General features: G+C 45.8%; 1 protein-coding gene across 1 annotated transcript in view; it reads left to right on the top strand.

Moving 5' to 3' along the window:
* Positions 1–19,104, top strand: part of LOC141075491 (uncharacterized) — a 39,432-nt gene extending 20,328 nt beyond the window's left edge. The window contains exons 2-7 of the mRNA XM_073562579.1: positions 65–272; positions 402–581; positions 664–787; positions 871–968; positions 14,373–14,379; positions 16,992–19,104. Coding sequence (XP_073418680.1) covers positions 65–272; positions 402–581; positions 664–787; positions 871–968; positions 14,373–14,379; positions 16,992–17,926 — 1,552 coding nt within the window. The 3' untranslated portion in view covers positions 17,927–19,104. The remainder of the gene's footprint in view (positions 1–64; positions 273–401; positions 582–663; positions 788–870; positions 969–14,372; positions 14,380–16,991) is intronic.
* Positions 19,105–21,773: the final 2,669 nt, after the last annotated feature.

The following is a 21,773-nucleotide window of genomic DNA, read 5'->3' as shown; positions in this document are numbered from 1 at the left end:
GTCAGGGAAGAAAACTAAACCCTGTAAGATAATAAATCTCATATGTTTCCCTTATTATCTCCAGTAATTGTATTATTACACAGGATTCTTATGATGTTACATCGGATCATCTTCTCATTCAGGTCTCTACAATATCGGATCCTCTCAGTGAAGATCTTCTACAGAAGAGAATTTTCCTGATTTCCCCATCAAGGATGGATATGGACAGAGACAAGATGGCGGAGAGGATGTTACACCTCACCCTAGAGATCCTCTTCCGTCTCACTGGAGAGGTGAGAGATTCTGATGACGTCACATTACATCATTCTTATCTATGGGAATAACAGATGGACAGAACTGGAGAGGTGAGGACTCTGGAAATGTCTGTAGTGAGATTTATTAATGTGTCTCTCCATAACCAGGATTACACAGTGGTGAAGAAGACCTCTAGTGATCGCTGTCAGGACCCTGTGTCTGAGGGATGGGGAAGACCCCTGAGCCCAATCACGGGGCCTCCACCTCACCCCCTGATCCATGAGGACATCAATGACCAGAAGATCCTAGAACTCATCTACAAGATGATTGAGCTGCTGACTGGAGAGGTGACACTGCTGGGAATGCTGGGACATTATACAGTAACACTATGAAGGGATCGGGGGATGACGGTATCATTGTATGTGTCAGGTTCCTATAAGGTGTCAGGATGTCGCTGTCTATTTCTCCATGGAGGAGTGGGAGTATTTAGAAGGACACAGAGATCTGTACAAGGACGTCATAATGGAGGTTCCTCAGCCCCTCACATCTCCAGGTAATAGACAGGACTAAATACACACGGCCTATAATTATCTGTATGTAGAGAATGAGTTCAGTCCCTGTATGTGTTTCCTCCAGATCTATCCAGTAAGAGGACAACACCAGAGAGATGTCCCCGTCCTCTTCTTCCACAGGACTGTATCCAAGAAGATCCCACTGTTCCTCAGGATCATCAGGTAGATGGAGAGAAGGTGTCAGGAGATCTCCCCTATGATGTGTAGACGGCTGTGAAGGTCTTGTGCTCAGTCTTGTTTTATCCACCAGTATTATATGTTTTATACTTGTGTAATGAGAACGGTGGAGATGGCAGGATTAGAGCTGATCATAGATGGGACTTCTCCATCTGTCTGTGACTTTTACAATATTTGTTTCAGGGTGAAGATCTGACCCATATTAATACTACAGAGACATATGTGAGGGGTGATGAGTGGTGTAAAGAGGAGATTCCCACATATGACTACCCAGGTGAGTAGTAACCACTGAATGCAGAGAAGTCACAGATTCCTCTCAGTCACCGGCTGTGGCTGCTTTATCGGTGGTGTAGTCCGGCCGTATTACCATGATCACCATTTTGCCTCTAGACCACAACATTCTCCTCCACCCAAAACTGTTCACATGACTTTGGGCAGTGAAAGCCCTTTTCTATAGAACTTACAACCAATTACATTGTTTCTGATCCTAAGGAATTCAGATTACTGCACAATCTCTCCTGAAATGGGGAGCAATATTATTTTCTCTAATCTTCTGCTCAGGATCCATAGTAGCTCCAATGGTCCACCATAAATGAGGGCAACTCTGGTTTACTGTTTAATCTGTATTTGTAGTTTTCAGTTAATGAGATTCTCGTGCTCTAGGGCGGGGCTGTGGGTGGGGCTGTGGGTGGGGCTTTATGTGGTGCTCTGATTACATATTCATCTGTATCGGCTTATGACAGGTCGCTGACCCCTCACTGACCTGCCCCCATTATTACATAATGCATATAATAGCATTGATATTATTGGTGATAATGCCTATAATATTGTGGCTATTGTGAGGCTTAGAAAAAAATTACATCCAGCACAATGTCACCGGTGATGGTGGCGCCTGCGCAGTAGCCTCTATATCAACTATATCAATTTTTTTTCATTAGGAAGTTATAAGGGTTAAAAGTTTACCAGCGATTTCTCATTTTTACATCAAAATTTACAAAACCATTTTTTTAGGGAGCACCTAATATTTGAAGTGAGTTTGAGGGGTCAATATGACTGAAAATACCCAAAAGTGACACCATTGTAAAAACTGCACCCCTCAAGGAGCTCAAAACCACATTCAAGAAGTTTATTAACCCTTCAGGGGCTTCACAGGAATGAATGGAATGTGGAAGGAAAAAATAAATATTTACTTTTCTTTCACAAAATTTTCCTTTATACCTAATTTTTTTTACTTTCACAAGGGTAGCAGGAGAAAATGGACTATACATTTTGTTTTGCAATTTCTCCTGAGCGTTCCGATACCCCATATGTGGGGGAAATCTACTGTTTGGGTGCACGGCAGGGCTCGGAAGGGAAGGCGCAGCATTTGACTTTTTGAATGTAAAATATGTTGGAATAATTAGCGGTTGCCATGTCGCGTTTGGAGAGCCCCTGATGTGCCTAAACAGTGAAAACCCCCAACAAGTGTCACCATTTTGGGAACTAGATCCCTTAGGGAACTTATCCAGATGTGTATTGAGCACCTTGGACCCACAGGTGCTTCACAGAAGTTTATAACGTAGAGCCGTGGAAATAAAAAAATAACATTTTTCTCAAATCTTTTTAGCTCCATATTTTGCATTTTCATAAGGGGAACAGGAGAAATTGATCCATAACAGTTTGTTGTGCAATTTCTCCTGAGCTCGCCGATACCCCACATGTGGGAGAATACTACTGTTTGGACGCATGGCAGAGCTTGGAAGGGAAGGCGCGCCATATTGGAGAGCAGATTTTGCTGGAATTGTTTGCGGGTGACATGTCACATTGTCAGAGCCCCTGAGGTGCCAGAACAGCATAAGCCCCAAAAGTGACTGCATTTTACCAAATACTTCCCTGAATGAATTCTTCTAGTGGTGCAGTGAGCATACTGACCCCACAGCTGTTCCATAGAAAATTATACCATTGGGCAGTGAAGAAAAAATAATTACTGTATTTTTCAGACTATAAGACGCACCCGAAATTTTTAAAAGGAAAATAGGGGAAAAATTATACCAAATGGGGGTCCGACTTACAGTCCGAATTCATCTTATCGGGGGGGATCACCACAGGTGCAAGAGTGGTCACAGACATTGTTTGGTGGTCCAGGCTGGTGCGGTGGCCTCGGGAAAATCCCATCCCAAGCTGGTGTGGCAGTGGTGCTCTGTGCTGGGGCGGCAGCACTCTACCTGGGGCAGCGGCAGCGCTCTGTGCTGAGGTGGCGGCAACACTCCGTGCTGGGGCGGCGGCAGCGCTCTGTGCTTGGGGCGGCGGCAGCACTCTGCTGCGTGGGGGTGTCCACCGCCATTTTGTCAAAGCCAGAGGCCCCTACAACTCTACTGCTGCGATGCGGTGGCCTCCTGGAAAACGGCAGCTGGGAGCGGCGCATGCTCAGATTGAGATAGCAGCAACGAGATCTCGGGACGAAATCTGAATCTGAGCATGCGCCGCCCACAGCGGCCATTTTTCCAGAGACCACCGAATCACAGTAATGGAACTGCGGGGGTCTCCGGGTTTTGACAAAATGCCGGCGGAGCCCTCCACGCAGCACAGAGCGCCACCACCACAGCATTTGTAAGTATATTCTGACTATAAGACTCACCCCTATTTCCCACAAATATTTTTTGGGAAAAAGTGGGTCTTATAGTGAGAAAAATATGGTACATTTTTACCACTAAGATGTTGTATAAGCCCCAGATTTTACATTGGAAAATAGGTAGATAGATAAATGGTCCATACACCCATAGATGAATTCCCAGAGGGGTGTCATTTCCCAAATGGGGTCACTTCAGGGGGGATTCTGCTGTTGTGGCACTTTGTAGAGACGCTAAGTGCCAGAGCAATACAATCCCCCCTGAAGTGACCCCATTTGGGAAATGACACCCCTCTGGGAATTCATCTATGGGTGTATGGACCATTTATCTATCTACCTATTTTCCAATGTAAAATAGGTAGATAGATAAAAACGGGCTTACGCGTGCAACAGATTAAGTGCAACAGGATAAAGTGTTTTGCAGTTAGACAATGCATTGAAGCTGATGTTCCTCTCTTCTCTTCTTCACACAGGTATTTCATTCCATCATCCATGTATGCTGTCTGACAAGTGTGAACTGCATCATATAGTGCCAGATATTTTTATGGTATTTCATTCCATCATCCATGTATGCTGTCTGACAAGTGTGAACTGCATCATATAGTGCCAGATATTTTTATGGTATTTCATTCCATCACTCCTGTGGTGGGTCTTTATTTTTTATCTATTTGGTTTCTGCTTTGAAGTGTAGAAAGGTGTTTTTTTTTTTTTGTTTTTTTTTCTCCCTTTCTCAGTTTGATGGCCTTGTCCAGCGTTAGTTATTTACCCTGCATAGTAATGCCTGCTCTGGCCTTGTGCTAATTGGTTAATTACTGATTGTGGCCTTTTGGTGGCTGAAGCTAGCAGACATTTCATTTCATATATATTTAGCTCTGGCTGGGATAGCACGCGTGCGGGCTTACGCGTGCAACAGATTAAGTGCAACAGGATAAAGTGTTTTGCAGTTAGACAATGCAGTTGGGCAGGAGACAGGTAAGGTGCATAAGTTTTTCATGCACGCTTGCTTCTTGGTCAGTCGTACTACGTATGCATTGATCATATTAACCTGCTGCTTATTTGTCTTCACTTCTGCTTTTTAACAACTCGCCTGCCCTTTTACACATTCTGTGCACTCTCTGCATATCCACCCCTCCCTTTTCCCCTCTCCCATGTTTAACTCTGAGGCTCTATTGACATTTCTTACCCACACCAAACCATCCAAAACCTCCATGCAGCACTCAAAACGTTCATACAAATCATCCCACCACCTGCTTTTTCTGTTTTTTCTCCTTTTAATAGTTGCAGGTGACATCTCCCCCAACCCTGGGCCTCCCTCCACCAGCATACATTACTCTCCTCCAGCTGCATATAGAAACCCTGCTAATCTTATTAACATTCAGTGCATGCCTTCTCCTCTCACTTTCCAATGTGCTCTCTGGAATGCACGGTCTGTGTGTAACAAACTGACTTACATTCACGATCTTTTTCTCTCTAATTCCCTTAACCTTCTGGCTATTACAGAAACCTGGATCCAGCATTCAGACACCACCGCTGCTGCCTCTCTCTCGTTTGGTGGGCTGAAATTTTCACATACCCCCAGACCTGAGAACAGACAGGGTGGAGGTGTTGGTTTGCTCCTTTCATCACAATGTGCTTTCCAGGTCATCCCCCCGGTTCCATCACTTACATTTCCTTCCTTTGAAGTCCACGCCATCAGACTCTTTAAGCCCTTCTCCTTACGAGTGGCGGTCGTTTATCGCCCTCCAGGCTCCTCCCGCCAGTTTCTAGACCACTTCACCACCTGGCTTACTCACTTTCTGTCCTGTGACATCCCCACCCTCATCATGGGAGACTTTAACATCCCCATCAATGATCCGCTCTCCCAGTCTGCCTCTCATCTTCTTTCTCTAACTTCTTCATTCGGCCTCTCACAGTTTACTTATTCTCCTACACATGAGGACGGGAATACTTTGGACCTGGTTTTCTCCCGCCCCGGCTCGCTGCACGACTTTACTAATTCACCTCTCCCGCTCTCGGACCACAACCTTCTTTCCTTCTCTGTCAAGAATTGTCTCCTCACCCGGGACACCCCCACTTACCACACTTATCGGAATACACGTACCATTAATACCCAACAGCTTAGGGACAATCTCCACACATCTTTAGCCCCCATCTCCACCCTCTCCTGTCCAGACATAGCATTGTCACACTTCAATAATACACTGAAGAATGCCCTAGATGAAGCAGCACCTTCTATACGCAGAAAGACCCGACACAGACAACGGCAGCCCTGGCACACAACGCAAACACGCTTTCTTCAGCGCTGCTCGAGGTGTGCAGAGCGGCAGTGGAGAAAATCTCTCTTAGCAGAAGACTTCATCCACTATAAGTTCATGCTCAAAACCTATAACTCTGCCCTTCATCTGGCCAAACAATCCTACTTCACCACCCTCATCACCTCACTATCCAACAACCCAAGACGACTTTTTGAAACCTTAAACTCCCTCCTGAAACCTAAAGTACAGGCCCCCATCACCAACCTCAGCGGTGAGGATCTGGCCACTTATTTCCTAGAAAAAATCAACCACATCCATCAGGATATCTCAGCCCTATCTCCTCAGTGCCTGGATCCCCTTCTCTGCCGCACCTCAAGCTCACTAGACATCTTTGAGCCTGTTTCAGAAGAAGAAGTTTCCAAGCTCCTCACTTCTGCTCGGCCTACAACCTGCAACAGTGACCCTATTCCTTCACAGCTCCTGCAGTCTCTCTCACCAGTGGTCACCACTCACCTGACTAAAATATTTAACCTCTCTCTTTCTTCAGGTATATTTCCCTCCTCATTTAAACATGCCATCATAACCCCTTTACTTAAAAAGCCATCCCTGGACCAGAACTGCACTGCTAACTACAGACCTGTCTCTAACCTTCCCTTCATCTCTAAACTCCTGGAACGCCTGGTCCACTCCCGTCTAATCCGCTATCTCTCAGATAACTCTCTTCTCGACCCCTTACAATCTGGTTTCCGCTCTTTACACTCTACTGAAACTGCCCTCACTAAAGTCTCTAATGATTTAATAACAGCTAAATCGAAAGGTCATTGCTCCCTGCTGATTCTCCTGGATCTCTCTGCCGCATTTGACACTGTGGATCACCAGCTCCTCCTCACTATGCTCCGCTCTATAGGCCTCAAGGACACAGCCCTCTCCTGGTTCTCCTCCTACCTCTCTGACCGCTCCTTCACTGTATCTTTTTCCGGCTCCTCTTCCTCTTCTCGTCCCCTTACTATCGGGGTCCCGCAGGGCTCAGTCCTAGGCCCTCTCCTCTTCTCTTTATACACTGCCCCTATTGGACAAACAATCAGCAGATTTGGGTTCCAGTATCATCTCTATGCTGATGACACCCAATTATACACTTCTTCCCCTGACATCACCCCTACCCTAATTCAAAATACCAAGGATTGTCTGTCTGCTGTCTCTAGCATCATGTCCTCCCTCTATCTGAAACTAAATCTCTCTAAAACTGAACTTCTTGTGTTTCTCCCCTCTACTAACCTCACTCTACCTAACATCGAAATAACCCTGGAGGGTTCAACCATAACTCCCAAGCAGCATGCCCGCTGTCTTGGGGTCATATTCGACACTGAACTTTCCTTTACTCCGTACATCCGATCACTCAGTCGCTCTTGTCACCTGCATCTTAAAAACATCTCCAGAATCCGACCTTTTCTCACCTTTGAAACTGCTAAGACTCTTACTGTCGCTCTTATTCATTCTCGTCTGGACTACTGCAACTCTCTTCTGATCGGTCTCCCTCTTACCAAACTTTCTCCTCTCCAATCCATCTTGAATGCGGCAGCCAGGGTCATATTTCTGTCCAGCCGCTTCACCGATGCCTCCATCTTATGCCAGTCATTACACTGGCTACCTATTCGCTACAGGGTCCAGTATAAACTCATCTCTCTCACCCATAAAGCTCTCCACTGTTCTGCACCGCCTTATATCTCCTCTCTCATCTCTGTCTATCGCCCTACACGTGCCCTCCGTTCTACAAATGACCTAAGACTAACATCCCCCGTAATCCGAACCTCGCACCTCCGTCTCCAAGACTTCTCTCGTGCTGCTCCAGCTCTCTGGAATGCACTTCCCCAGACGATCAGACTGATACCTAGCCCTGACCTATTCAAGCGCGCTTTGAAAACCCATCTCTTCAAAGAAGCCTATCACATCAACTACTCAGCAAGCTAACTTTGCCCTGTTCCCTCCTTCCAAATATTATTCTGAATCTGCACCCTACTATTCATCTGTCTCCACACCCTTCATGCACATAACTGCACTTGATACTTGTCTATTGCACTTAAACACACGGGCTGATGACCGGATCATGCAGCTTTATATGAAAATCCCTATTATAATTGCCAGACCTGAATTAACAAGCATTTCTCACCTACTGTGTCCCCCCATTTCCTTGTAGATTGTAAGCTTGCGAGCAGGGACCTCACTCCTAATGTCATTGTTTGAATTGTCTTAACTTGTATTGAATTTATTGTCTGTACATGTCCCCGCTTAATTGTAAAGTGCTGCGGAATATGTTGGCGCTATATAAATAAAAATTATTATTATTATTATTATTATTATTAATCCCCCCTGAAGTGACCCCATTTTGGAAATGACACCCCTCTGGGAATTCATCTATGGATATAGTGACCATTTTCACTACATGGATGATTTCCAGAAACTCGTAGTAGAAGTTTCAGAGCAAAAATTGCAAAAGTATCATTGTAGTGCCCAATATATTGTGCCCTGCTTGTGTCTCTGGAGACCTCCCCCCACCTACCCCCGGAAATTGTTACGTCAGCTCTACTCAAATGTGTCTGTCACTAAATAATCCAAATGCTTGAATGTCAAAACAGTTCAAAAACGTGGTTCTGTGTGGAAGATTGTAAAGCCGTCATGGAGGCATAAGGCTGGCAGTGATGGGCATTGTGGGTAATAATAGCGGGGATCATGCCTCATTCCTCTCTAGGAACATACACGACATCTTCTCTGGGGGTTCTTTCTTGTTTCAGTTACTGGGATGAGTGCAATAAAATGTCGCTCAGTGAGTCTTCTGACATCTTCACATTCTAAAGGATTGGTGGGGACAAAATTTTCAAAAACAAGATATTCAGTGACCTTTTCCTGATAATCAAGTAAAGTATCTGCATTTCCGGCTTTTTTGTATAACACAAAAGAATTCTATGTGGCCACCTGAAACAAATACATGACTAACTTTTTATACCAGAGATATGATTTTCTTGATACCTGGTATGGTTGTACAACCTGATCTGCAAGGTCCACACCCCATATATTTGTTGTAGTCACTGACAGACACAGGTTTTGGAGTAGTGGATCCCTGTTGCTCTGCAGTGGCCCTTGTGGCATCTGTGGGGATCGAGCTCAGGGTAAAAATATCTTTTTTTTTCTTATACTTAAGGGCAAGCAGCTCTCCATTGTGTAAAGCCCCTGACTGCCCCTTTGGGAACTTTTTGCTGACCAATGATTGTGGAAACCCCTGACGGTTTTTGCGAATGGTCTCACAAGCCCCTATGTTATGTTCAACCAGACTTTTAAATAGAGGTATGCTGGTGTAGTATTGAAAACAAATTCAAAACCTTCATAACTATAAAACGTGGTCAGGAACCAGTTCGAAAACAATCATAGTTCCCCCACCAAAAATAAGGACTAATAAAGTAATAGTGGAGTACTCCCAATTGCATACAAATAAAGAAAAAGATAGAGTAGCCATAAACCACAATAGAAATATAAGAAAAATGATAAATCTTTATTAACACATCTTAAAACAAAATCAGACATTTATAAACACATAATAGAGGTAGATATACAAGGAATAATCCCAGTGTAGCGCACGGTAGGCATCCCTATATATAAAGTGACAGCAGGCCAGAGCACCATATGTTACAAGTATGAAGCTTAGTCTAAGCACCTAAACGTATTGTGCAACTTATCCAGAGACAATGTCTCTATATACCTAAAAAAGGACCGGGTGCTGTATATAGCAAGATGCTAAAATTCATATAAACAATTGCTGGCTCAGAGGAATATATCGATCAATTCTGGGATCATACCAAATATCCATATTGCTCATGCCACTTACCCATAGGGGAATATGAATGCAGGGAGGATACCGCGCTCAACCCCGACGCGCGTTTCGCCTCGGCTTTCTCAAGGGGAAGTGCCTATCTATCCTCAAGCACCCATATATAAATGCAGCGTTCCAGGTGTAGCTAATCAATAACGGCGCATGCCCAGTGTAGCCGCATAGTAACCGCGCGATGGCCCGCCACCATCAGTGAGCAGCGCGTGTGCGCGGTGAGAAAAACACCGCTAGACGTCATCAACGCGCGCGCGGCCCACAATATGATGGCCGGAGCATCGCGACCAATGTCGGGCACACCGCGCATGCGCTCAGGATCAGCGCCATGTTCTCGGAGACACTGCAAGCGGCCATGATGGTGGGGTCTGAACAGGTCGTTAAGCTGCTCACAGGCAAAATACAAAAGGGAGGGAGAGGGACATCACAATAAGAAAAGAATCCATGATTGCTAGTAAAAGGAGTCCAAAGAGAATCCCCATTACGTAGTTGTAATAATATACAGCCAATCAAAGACATGAGCAGGGCATGTAATATAAAACCATACAGAAAGGAAGACAATAATGCAAATATGCAAAAAAGGCAATATTAAGTATAAATCATAAGGAAATCCCGCCATCATAAAATACCATCTACTGGAGGAAAAAACGTTCTAAAAAAGGAACAAGCTATGCCCCAGATCATACATATAAATGGCACTTATGGTACATACAATTAAATATTATATAAGAATACAATAGATCTCATACCCTCATCATGGGAGATTTCAACATCCCCATTGCTCTTCCCCTCTCCCCATCTGCTACTCACCTTTTATCTCTAACCTCCTCATTTGGCCTTTTGCAGCTTACTAATTCTCCAACGCATGAAGACGGAAACTCCCTCGACTTGGTCTTCTCTCTGCTTTGTGCAGTGGATGATTTTGCAAACTCCCCTCTCCCGCTCTCTGACCACAATCTTCTTTCATTCTCTATAAAGAACTGCCAGGCTGCTCAGGTCACCCCCACTGTCCAGACTTATAGAAACATACAGGCCATTAACACCCAGAAACTTCTGAAGAACTTGCAGTCTTCATTGGGCCCTATTTCCTTCCTCTCATGTCCTGATTCTGCATTGAAGCATTACAATGAAACACTTCAAAGTGCCCTGGATGAATTTGCACCCCCTATAAATAGAACACCACAACGCAGACGGCGACAACCCTGGCACACGGTGCAAACACGTTTCCTGCAGCGGTGCTCCAGGTGCGCCGAACGTCTGTGGAGAAAATCCTCCTATCTCTCCGACCGCTCCTTTACTGTATCTTTTGCCAGTTCCTCCTCCTCTCATCTTCCCCTTACTGTTGGGGTCCCCCAAGGATCGGTTCTAGGTCCCCTCCTCTTCTCCTTGTACACTGCCCCTATTGGTCAAAAAATCAGTAGATTTGATTTCCAGTACCATCTCTATGCTGATGACACCCAATTATACGCTTCTTCTCCTGACATCACGCCAGCCTTTCTAGAAAACACCGGCGATTGTCTAAACGCTGTGTCTAATATCATGTCCTCACTATATCTGAAACTGAACCTGTCAAAGACTGAACTCCTGGTGTTTCCTCCCTCTACTAATGTACCTATACCCGACATTGCCATTTCTGTGTGTGGTTCCACTATTACTCCCCAGCAACAGGCCCGCTGTCTTGGGGTCATACTTGATTCCGAGCTTTCCTTTGCCCCCCACATTCGATCACTGGCTCGCTCTTGTCATCTGCACCTCAAAAACATTTCTAGAATTCGACCTTTTCTTACCTTTGACTCTGCAAAAACTCTTACTGTTTCTCTTATTCATTCTCGTCTCGACTATTGTAACTCTCTTCTAATCGGTCTCCCTCTTACCAAACTCTCCCCCCTCCAATCTGTCTTGAATGCTGCAGCCAGGATCATATTCCTCACCAATCGTTACACCGATGCCTCTACCTTGTGCCAGTCATTACACTGGCTACCCATCCACTCCAGAATTCAGTATAAACTTATTACCCTCACTCACAAAGCCCTCCATGGCTCAGCACCACCCTACATCTCCTCCGTTGGAGAATTAGTAAGCTGCGAAAGGCCAAATGAGGAGGTTAGAGATAAAAGGTGAGTAGCAGATGGTGAGAGGGGAAGAGCAATGGGGATGTTGAAATCACCCATGATGAGGGTAGGGATGTCACAGGAGAGAAAATGTGGAAGCCAAGTGGCAAAATGATCCAGGAACTGATGGGAGGGGCCGGGAGGACGATACACCACCGCCACTCGCATGGAGAAGGGGGTGTAGAGTCTGACGGCATGGACCTCAAAAGAAGGGAAGACAAGTGAGGGTACTTGAGGGATAAACTGTAAGGTATATTTTGGTGATAGGAGCAGACCAACGCCTCCACCAGCTCTATTGTCTGATCTTGGGGTATGAGAGAAGTGAAGCCCCCCGTATGAAAGAGCAGCAGCAGCGGTAGTGTCTGACCGCTGGATCCAGGTTTCAGTAAGAGCCAGGAGGTTAAGAGAATTAGAAAGGAAGAAGTCATGAATGAAGGAGAGTTTGTTACACACTGAGCGAGAATTCCAAAGTGCACAATTAAGAGAGACAGATGGCAAGCAGGGAATAATAATAAGATTAGAGGGGTTTCTGAGTGTAGCAGTCGGGAGGTTTGACTTTCTATAACATGGGGGACCAGGGTTGGGAGCAATGTCTCCTGCGACTAGGAGAAGGAGGATAGAAAGAGTGAGCAGATGGTTAAGTGATTTGTGAGAGCGTCTCTGATGTTGAATGGTGGGACTGACTGGATCTGTGCAGTTTAACAACGTGAAAAGAGCATGAGTGCTATACATAGGAGAGGAAAGAAGCGAGGGGCCAATGTGGATGGAGTGTAGAGAGTTAATGCCAGGGCGGTGGATGTATGTGAATGCAGCGGCCAGGATTAAAATTACACAAATGCATATGGTATATATTTGTTGTACTCCAAATGTACAGGGAGTAGATGTATATAAATGTCTTACCTGTCTCCTGCCCTGTCTAACTGCCATGTTATAACTGCCAGTACTTTGATAAACTGTACTTGGATAAAGTGTGCATAAATGCTATCCCCAAGCTATGTCTGATGAGGAGGATAAGACTTAGAACTTTTTTTTTTTTTTGGGCTCTCTCTCTTCTCGTTAATCAATTACACTAAATTGAGACACCAGGACCCAATAAAATGTTGTGGTCAAATAAACACATGTCCAGCACTACATGGATCATAAAGTACTTTGAAAAGTTTCTTGACCTCACAACATAAGGGGACAAGCAGAGTAAGTTGAAAAAAACTATATACCATATAGAAGCTTGCAGAGTTGAAAACACAGAGATAGCATTCAGGATTAACTGCTTGCTGACATTGAATGGAGACACAGGAGTGGATTCAGAGCAGAGATTGGAAAAGCTGGTTACCATATAGAAGCTTGCAGAGTTGAAAACACAGAGATAGCATTCAGGATTAACTGCTTGCTGACATTGAATGGAGACACAGGAGTGGATTCAGAGCAGAGATTGGAAAAGCTGGTTACCTGTATGAAGAGAATAGAGATGCGTAAGATTGTAAAGCCGTCATGGAGGCATAAGGCTGGCAATGATGGGCATTGTGGGTAATAATAGCGGGGATCATGCCTCATTCCTCTCCTGGAACATACACGACATCTTCTCTGGGGGTTCTTTCTTGTTTCAGTTACTGGGGTGAGTGCAATAAAATGTCGCTCAGTGAGTCTTCTGACATCTTCAGATTCTAAAGGATTGGTGGGGACAAAATTTTCAAAAACAAGATTTTCAGTGACCTTTTCCTGATAATCAAGGAAAGTATCTGCATTTCCGGCTTTTTTGTATAACACAAAAGAATTATATGTGGCCACCTGAAACAAATACATGACTAACTTTTTATACCAGATCTATGATTTTCTTGATACCTGGTATGGCTGTAGAACCTGATCTGCAAGGTCCACACCCCCATATATTTGTTGTAGTCAATGACAGACCCAGGTTTTGGAGTAGTGGATCCCTGTTGGTCTGCAGTGGCCCTTGTGGCATCTGTGTGGATCGAGCTCAGGATAAAAATATCTTTTTTATCCTTATACTTAAGGGCAAGCAGCTTTCCATTGTGTAAAGCCCCTGACTGCCCCTTTTGGAAATTTTCTTTGACCAATGACTGTGGAAACCCCTGACGGTTTTAGTGAATGGTCCCACAAGCCCCTATGTTATGTTCAACTAGATTTTTAAATAGAGGTATGTTGGTGTAGTAGTTGTCAACATACAGATTGTAGCCTTTATGTAAAAAAAAAAAGGCTCAAAACCATTTTTCCAGATGTCCCCAGATAAGTAGGGCATCCTGGTGGGTTTAGTTGCCTGTCTTTCCCCTCATAAATGCGAAAAGCTGATGTGTATCCGGTTGAACTCTCGCACATTTTATAGAGCTTTATTCCGAACCTTGCCCTCTTAGAAGGAATAAATTGCTTGAGGTGCAGTCTTCCTTTGAATTTTACAAGGGACTCATCAATGGAAATAACATAGGGGTGGCTTGAACAGGGCAGTTGGACCAATGGGACTGAATGCTCATTTTTTTTAACAAGCCCCATAGCGAATGTAAGTCCTAAAAATGTTTTCATTTCTAGGATATTGGTTGGTCCCATAAATGTGACCTAGCATAATAGGATGGTGGATTCTGGCTGATGAATTGGGACACACATAAATTTGTCGGATAATATGCTCTAGCAAGCTATCTGTCAGAAACAAATTAATAAATATAATTAGTCCAAAATTTTCCACCTCCACATTTATACCAGGAATGGCATTAAAATTAGGGATGAATGGAGTAGCCGAATCCGAAGCCTCCCATCTGAGAAATGCTACATCAAGAGGCAAAGCCCGTTGGACATTGGTGTGCGCCAATTCACGAGCACTAGGGACAGCGCTAGTACTGGGCATTGTTCTCTGAGTTGGAGACATTTCTCCAGAAGCGCTATTTGTCCTTCTTGTTGTACTGGTCCTTGTGTGTGTCAGGAACACCGCACTGCACTTGCTCACTGAACCAGTGCACGTGTCCTGAGTAAGACAAACTGTGCTCAGCGATACCTGTGGAGCGGGCAGCAGCAGAGAAGGTGCGTGCTTCAGACCAGCAGGACCTAAAGCATGTGACTGCTGGGGGCGTTGCCTAAACCTCAGAGAGCTAGGAGCTGCAGGAAAACTCCTAGCAGGGTAACTACGGGACAAAGTTACCAAGGGGCATAGACAGGCTGGGGTCAAAGCACGAGATAGCACTACAAAACCAGAGGATAGGCAGAACGGTGAGTCAGGATGTATCCAATGAGTCATACACAGAGATAGCTGCAAAGTACAAGAGAGGCGAGCAAAGAATAGTCAGGTCACAGGCAAGGAGTCATACACAGAGGGTAGCGCAGTACAGAATCAACAGGCAAATGCACAACGGGGGACAGAACCGGGTCAGAACCATATAAGCAAGCTAGAAGACAACGAACAGGCACACAGGGGTCAACACACTCGGCCAAAGGCAAAAGTATAACTGATTGTAGTTTCTCAGGGCTATAAGAAGCTCTCCCTGAACCAAAGAGAGTCCACAATAATTAACCCCAGGCGTGCAGGTCAAAGCTTGCACTGGGCTCAAGACATTAACCCCTAACTGTGCAGGTCAAAACTTGCACTGGGATCATGACAGTGTGTGAGGATGGACCGGAATCACTGCTCATTTCTGAGCTATCACTTCGCTGCTACTAAAGCCCTCGAAATCCACATCGCCATCTGGCACTGCACTTTCTTCACTGTCAGAACATAAAAGTGCATAAGCCTCCTCTGCACTATAATACTGATGGGCCATTTTATTCGTTTTATTTTTTTTCTGTAAATAGAAATCTCTGACATGACCAAATTATTGGGGAGACAATTGAGAAAAGCCTAATTCTTTACCCTACCCCTTACTTTAGAATAAACCCTAACCCTAACTTTAGCCTAACAGTAACCCTAACCCTAACCTGCCTTATCTGTTTTTTTTACTTTCTAGCACAATCGCTGACTGACACAGCTGTTCCCAGCAGCACTTGTAACACTGTTTCTCCTCTAATCTTTCACTGACAGGAGATCTGAGGAGAAACAGTGTTTTTATGAGGCAGATCGTCCGGGAAAGTTCGCTGCTACAACAAACTTTCCTAGTGATTTGTCTCATTGGCTGGTGTGATGCTGACGTCATGAGGACCTGAACCAATCAGGTCTCAGTGAGGTCAAGGGTCACAGGATGCATTGTGCGGTGGAATCTCCTTGTTATAGGATACATGGGGGCCCGATGAGCATAAAACCGCCCACCATAGACAAATGTCGGTACTGCACAAAGCCCTGCTAGCGCCAGCTTTTATCTACCTTTGACAGTCTGGAAGCGCATAAGTTAAGGGTACCATCATTTCTGTCCAGGCCTATTTCATGAGGTTTAATTTTCAAAAAATACTATGGAATCATGGTTGAAAAGCAATGTCTGACTTTCATTTGTTCATTTTCATAGAGTTTTGATTTATTATTACTTTTGTCAGATTCAAGTTATTTCTGTGACCATTGTGGGTTTATCTGTCATTAAACGAGGGGCACCAACAATTTTGACCATGTGTGTAGGAGGAGTGAATATTGTGACTCCACAGCCACTTTCCAGAAATTAACACGCAGTGGATGTTGGAGACTGAAAATTACACATTTGCTATTTTCTTACCCAGCACATAGTGCCCAGATTGTGCTCCAGGAGACACCGCAAATTAAGTGGATTCTTCTCACTATAATATTGCTAAATACAGGGATCCTAAATGTTGTTTGCACACACTGCAAGACTCCGAAGTGAGAGCGGATTTTGCTGGATTGGTTTATAGAAACCTTGTTGGTTTTCAATTGAGCCACTAATAGTGCGGGAACCTCTGTTTTCCATTGACAGATAATGGACCTGAGTGGGGACTTGTTTTTTGAGAGATGAGAATTGGTATTATTTTCGCCTACATAACATTGATTGGTTTCTTTATATGCAATATTTGGGAGGCAGAATGAACAAACAGTTGAACACCGCACACTACTGGTTCATCCAACAAGGTTTTCTATTAGACTGTGAACTGTCATTGTCTTGGCAAATAATTAATTTTTTTTTTTACATAGCTTGCCATTTTTATGGACAGTTTAAGTAGAAACGTTCAAAAATATAAAACTCAATGATATTTTATAAAAATAATTGTTTTTTATCTTAGCAGATGACTGTACCAGGAGATCAGAGGGACAGCTGACATCTTCAGTTTTTAAATCTGATGATCTTGAGATCCTACAAGTTACAACTGAAGTGATTGCTATTACTCCAGATATACCATCATCCATTCACAGCAAAGATCTGTCATCTGATCCTATGAAACAGGTCCCATCTTCTAATTCATTATTGACTACTAAGGAAAATCAAAGTCACAAAAGAGGCATTAAAAAACAAACTGCTCCTAAAGCAAAGAAGCCATTTTCATGTTCGGAATGTGGGAAATGTTTTAACAAGAAATCACATCTTGTTAATCACCATAGAACTCACACAGGGGAGAAGCCTTTTGCCTGTTCAGAATGTGGGACATGTTTTACCCATAAAGGGAATCTTGTTACACACCAGAGAACTCACACAGGGGTGAAGCCTTTTTCCTGTTCAGAATGTGGAAAATATTTTGCAAATAAATCACATTTTGTTAGACACCAGAGAACTCACACAGGGGAGAAGCCTTTTTCTTGTTCAGAATGTGGGAAATGCTTTAGCCATAATTCACATTTGGTTAATCACCAGAGAACTCACACAGGGGAGAAGCATTTTTCATGTTCAGAATGTGGGAAATGTTTTAGCCATAAATCACATTTGGTTAATCACCATAGAACTCACACAGGGGAGAAGCCTTTTTCATGTTCAGCATGTGGGAAATGTTTTAAATGGAAAATAGATCTTTGCAGCCATCAAAGAACCCACACAGGGGAGCTTCTTAACTGTTCAGAATGTGGGAAATATTTTAACCATAAAGGGAATTTTGTTAGTCACCAGAGAACACACACAGGGGAGAAGCCATTTTCCTGTTCACAATGTGGGGAATGTTTTAACCTGAAAGCGCTTCTTGTTAGACATCAGAGCAGTCACACAGGGAAGAAGCCTTTTTCATTTTCTTAATGTGGGAAATATTTTACTTGGAAATCAACTGTTAATAAATATCAGAGACGTCACATAGGGGAGAAGTCTTTTTTATGTTCATAATGTTGGAATAATTTTAGCCAAAACTGAATTTTCTTAAATGGGTTGTCTGTTGTCATTCCTCATGTTTGCTGACAAAATGATAAAACTAAACTTTATTAATTCCAGATATAAAACTATACCCATAATTCACCCCCTGAAGGTTAGTCAGTAGGTGACTAATAGAAAAAAAATGTACACCACATCTCAGTATATAGAGTGAGGTGACGTTTACACACTCACTCTCCAAGCCTCTCATTTCTATGGGTTTCATCGTCCTCACCGAAGGCGACTCATCAGGAGACTAGTTAATATTGTCCTATATTCAAGCGAAACTAGACAAAAAAAAACTAAAATCATGTATCATGTTATCCGAAAGAGAAAACTATCCACATATTGGCAGACCCATCCAGTCCAGAATTCAGTATAAACTTATTACCCTCACCCACAAAGCCCTCCATGGCTCAGCACCACCCTACATCTCCTCCCTTGCTTCAGTATACCACCCATCCCGCGCCCTCCGTTCTGCTGATGACCTGAGGTTAGCATCCTCAATAATCAGAACCTCCCACTCCCGTCTCCAAGTCTATACACGTGCTGCGCCAATTTTTGGAATGCACTTCCCAGGTCAATACGATTAGTCCCCAATCCCTACAATTTTAAGTGTGCTGTGAAAAAGCATTTATTCAGACTGGACTACCGCCTCAATGCATTAACCTAATCTATCCCTGTGTGGCCCAGTCAAAAGTTTTTACCATGGCCAGGTTCCTCGCATCATGTTCCCACATGCTTTATGCATCCATTAGCCCTCTGTGTCTGTACTGTTACACACTTAACATTATGGCTGGTCCAAACAATCAGGGCAACTGTTACCACCCACCTTTCGTATCTCCCTCTTTCCTCATAGACTGTAAGATTGCGAGCAGGACCCTCACTCCTCTTGGTATGTTATGATCTATGTGATTATTGTTATGCTGTAATGTCTATTGTCTATACAAGTCCCCTCTGAAATGTAAAGTGCTGCAGAATATGTTGGCGCTATAGAAATAAAATTTATTATTATATTATTATCACCTGTAAAAAAAATTAAAATAATAAAGTAACCTACTGTATACTGACCTTTCTGCTGTAATCCCTCAGGGTCCAATTTTGTGGGTGGGGCCCCTCAGGGTCCGATTTTGTGGCCGGGGACCGTCAGGGTCCGATTTTGTGGGTGGGGCCCTCAGGGTCCGATTTGGTGGGTGGGGCCCCTCAGGGTCCAATTTGGTGGGCGGGGCCCCTCAGGGTCCAATTTGGTGGGCAGGGCCCCTCAGGGTCCGATTTTGTGGCCGGGGCCCCTCAGGGTCCGATTTTGTGTCAGGGGCCCCTCAGGGTCCGATTTTGTGGTTGGGGCCCCTCAGGGTCCGATTTTGTGGCCGCGGCCCCTCAGGGTCTGATTTTGTGGCCGCGGCCCCTCAGGGTCTGATTTTGTGGCAGGGGCCCCTTTGGGTCCGATTTTGTGGGTGGGGCCCCTCTGGGTCCAATTTGGTGGGCGGGACCACTCTGGGTCCAATTTGGTGGGCGGGGCCTCTCAGGGTCCGATTTTGTGGTTGGGTCCCCACAGGGTCCGATTTTGTGGTTGGGGCCTCTCAGAGTCCGATTTTGTGGCCGGGGCCTATCAGGGTCCAATTTTGTGACTGGGGCCCATCATCCGATTTTGTGGCCGCGGCCCCTCAGGGTCTGATTTTGTGGCAGGGGCCCCTCTGGGTCTGATTTTGTGGGCGGAGCCCCTCTGGGTCCAATTTGGTGGGCGGGACCACTCTGGGTCCAATTTGGTGGGCGGGACCACTCTGGGTCCAATTTAGTGGGCGGGGCCTCTCAGGGTCCGATTTGGTGGGCGGGGCCCCACAGGGTCCGATTTGGTTGGCGGGGCCCCTCAGGGTCCGATTTGGTGGGCAGGGCCTCTCTGGGTCTTATTTGGTGGGTGGGGCCACTCTGGGTAAGATTTGGAGGCTGGGGTTGCTCAGCCTCCAATTTGGAGACCGGGGTCGTTGAGCTTCCTTTTTGGAGGCCGAGGTCAAAGAGCCTCCGATTTGGAGGCCGGGGTCGATGAGCTTCCGATTTGGAGGCCGGGGTCGATGAGCCTCCGATTTGGAGGCCAGGGTGGCTCAGCCTCCGATTTGGAGGCCGGGGTGGCTCAGCCTCCGATTTGGAGGCCGGGGTGGCTCAGCCTCCGATTTGGAGGCCGGGGTGGCTCAGCCTCCGATTTGGTGGCCGGGGTGGCTCAGCCTCCGATTTGGAGGCCAGGGTGGCTCAGCCTCCGATTTGGAGGCCAGGGTGGCTCAGCCTCCGATTTGGAGGCCGGGGTGGCTCAGCCTCCGATTTGGAGGCCGGGGTGGCTCAGCCTCCGATTTGGAGGCCGGGGTGGCTCAGCCTCCGATTTGGAGGCCGGGGTGGCTCAGCCTCCGATTTGGAGGCCGGGGTGGCTCAGCCTCCGATTTGGAAGCCGGGGTGGCTCAGCGTCCGATTTGGAGGCCGGGGTGGCTCAGCCTCCGATTTGGAGGCCGGGGTGGCTCAGCCTCCGATTTGGAGGCCGGGGTGGCTCAGCCTCCGATTTGGAAGCCGGGGTGGCTCAGCCTCCGATTTGGAGGCCGGGGTGGCTCAGCGTCCGATTTGGAGGCCGGGGTGGCTCAGCCTCCGATTTGGAGGCCGGGGTGGCTCAGCCTCTGATTTGGAGGCCGGGGTGGCTCAGTCTCCGATTTGGTGTGTCGGCCCTTTAAGACTCATTTGGGTGCGCTGGCCCTTTAACAATCACTTTGGCGCGTTGACCCTTTAAGAGCTAGTTTGGCTGACTGGGCTTCTTTTAAATCCACTTTGGCGCACACATTCTCTCTCAGGGGCATGTGTCATGTGATGAAGCTAGATTTGCATTTGTGCTGTGGGTTTCGCTTTAAGAGCTGATATTATGTGGCAGAGGCTCTGTGCTGGGGTTCAAGTGAAGTTCGTAGGCGTTGGCATAGTAACTGGGTCTGCCTGCGCATATCAATGAGCTCAACTGTCATTTCAATCGCCTCAGGGCACGTTTTGCCACTTCCTATTGAAAAGCATTGGAGACAGTGCATTCCAATGACGGGAAAAAAAATTTTCAAACGCAAATTGCGCAAAAACTACAAATCCGATCGACACGAAAAATACTTAGCACACCTCGCAAGGACGCTGGCTTCGAAATGACACCTCAACGGAGTCTGTGCGTGTAGCGGTTCGGGCCGCATTAATTGCGGAAATCAACTTAATAACTAGATGTGTATTTCCTGAAGGAAGTACAGATAGTGGTTTGAAATGGTGCCCGGGCTGCCCCTTTAAGAGAGACTTGCCTGCTGCCCCTGCAAGACTTTCAACTCAGGATACGATTTAACTGTGGGTGCCTCTCAGGGGCCACTTTGGCCTCATGGTCTGATTTTGTGGGTGGGGCCCCTCAGGGCCTGATTTTGTGGGTGGGGCCCCTCAGGGTCCGATTTTTTTGGGTGGGGCCTCTCAGGGTCCGATTTTGTGGCCGGGGCCACTCAGGGTCCGATTTGGTGGCCGGGGCCCCTCAGGGTCCGATTTGGTGGCCGGGGCCCCTCAGGGTCTGATTTGGTGGGTGGGGCCCCTCAAGGTCCGATTTTGTGGCTGGGGCCCCTCAGGGTCCGATTTTGTGGCCGGGGCCAATCAGGATCCGATTTTTGTGGCCGGAACCCCTCAGGGTCCAATTTTGCAGGTGGGGCCCCTCAGGGTCCGATTTTGTGGCCGGGGCCCGTCAGGGTCCGAT

Source organism: Dendrobates tinctorius, unplaced genomic scaffold, assembly GCF_039654945.1.
Source record: "Dendrobates tinctorius isolate UK_male_01 unplaced genomic scaffold, ASM3965494v1 ptg000358l, whole genome shotgun sequence".
NCBI lineage: Eukaryota > Metazoa > Chordata > Amphibia > Anura > Dendrobatidae > Dendrobates > Dendrobates tinctorius.
This window is presented reverse-complemented; position numbering and strand designations above follow the sequence as displayed.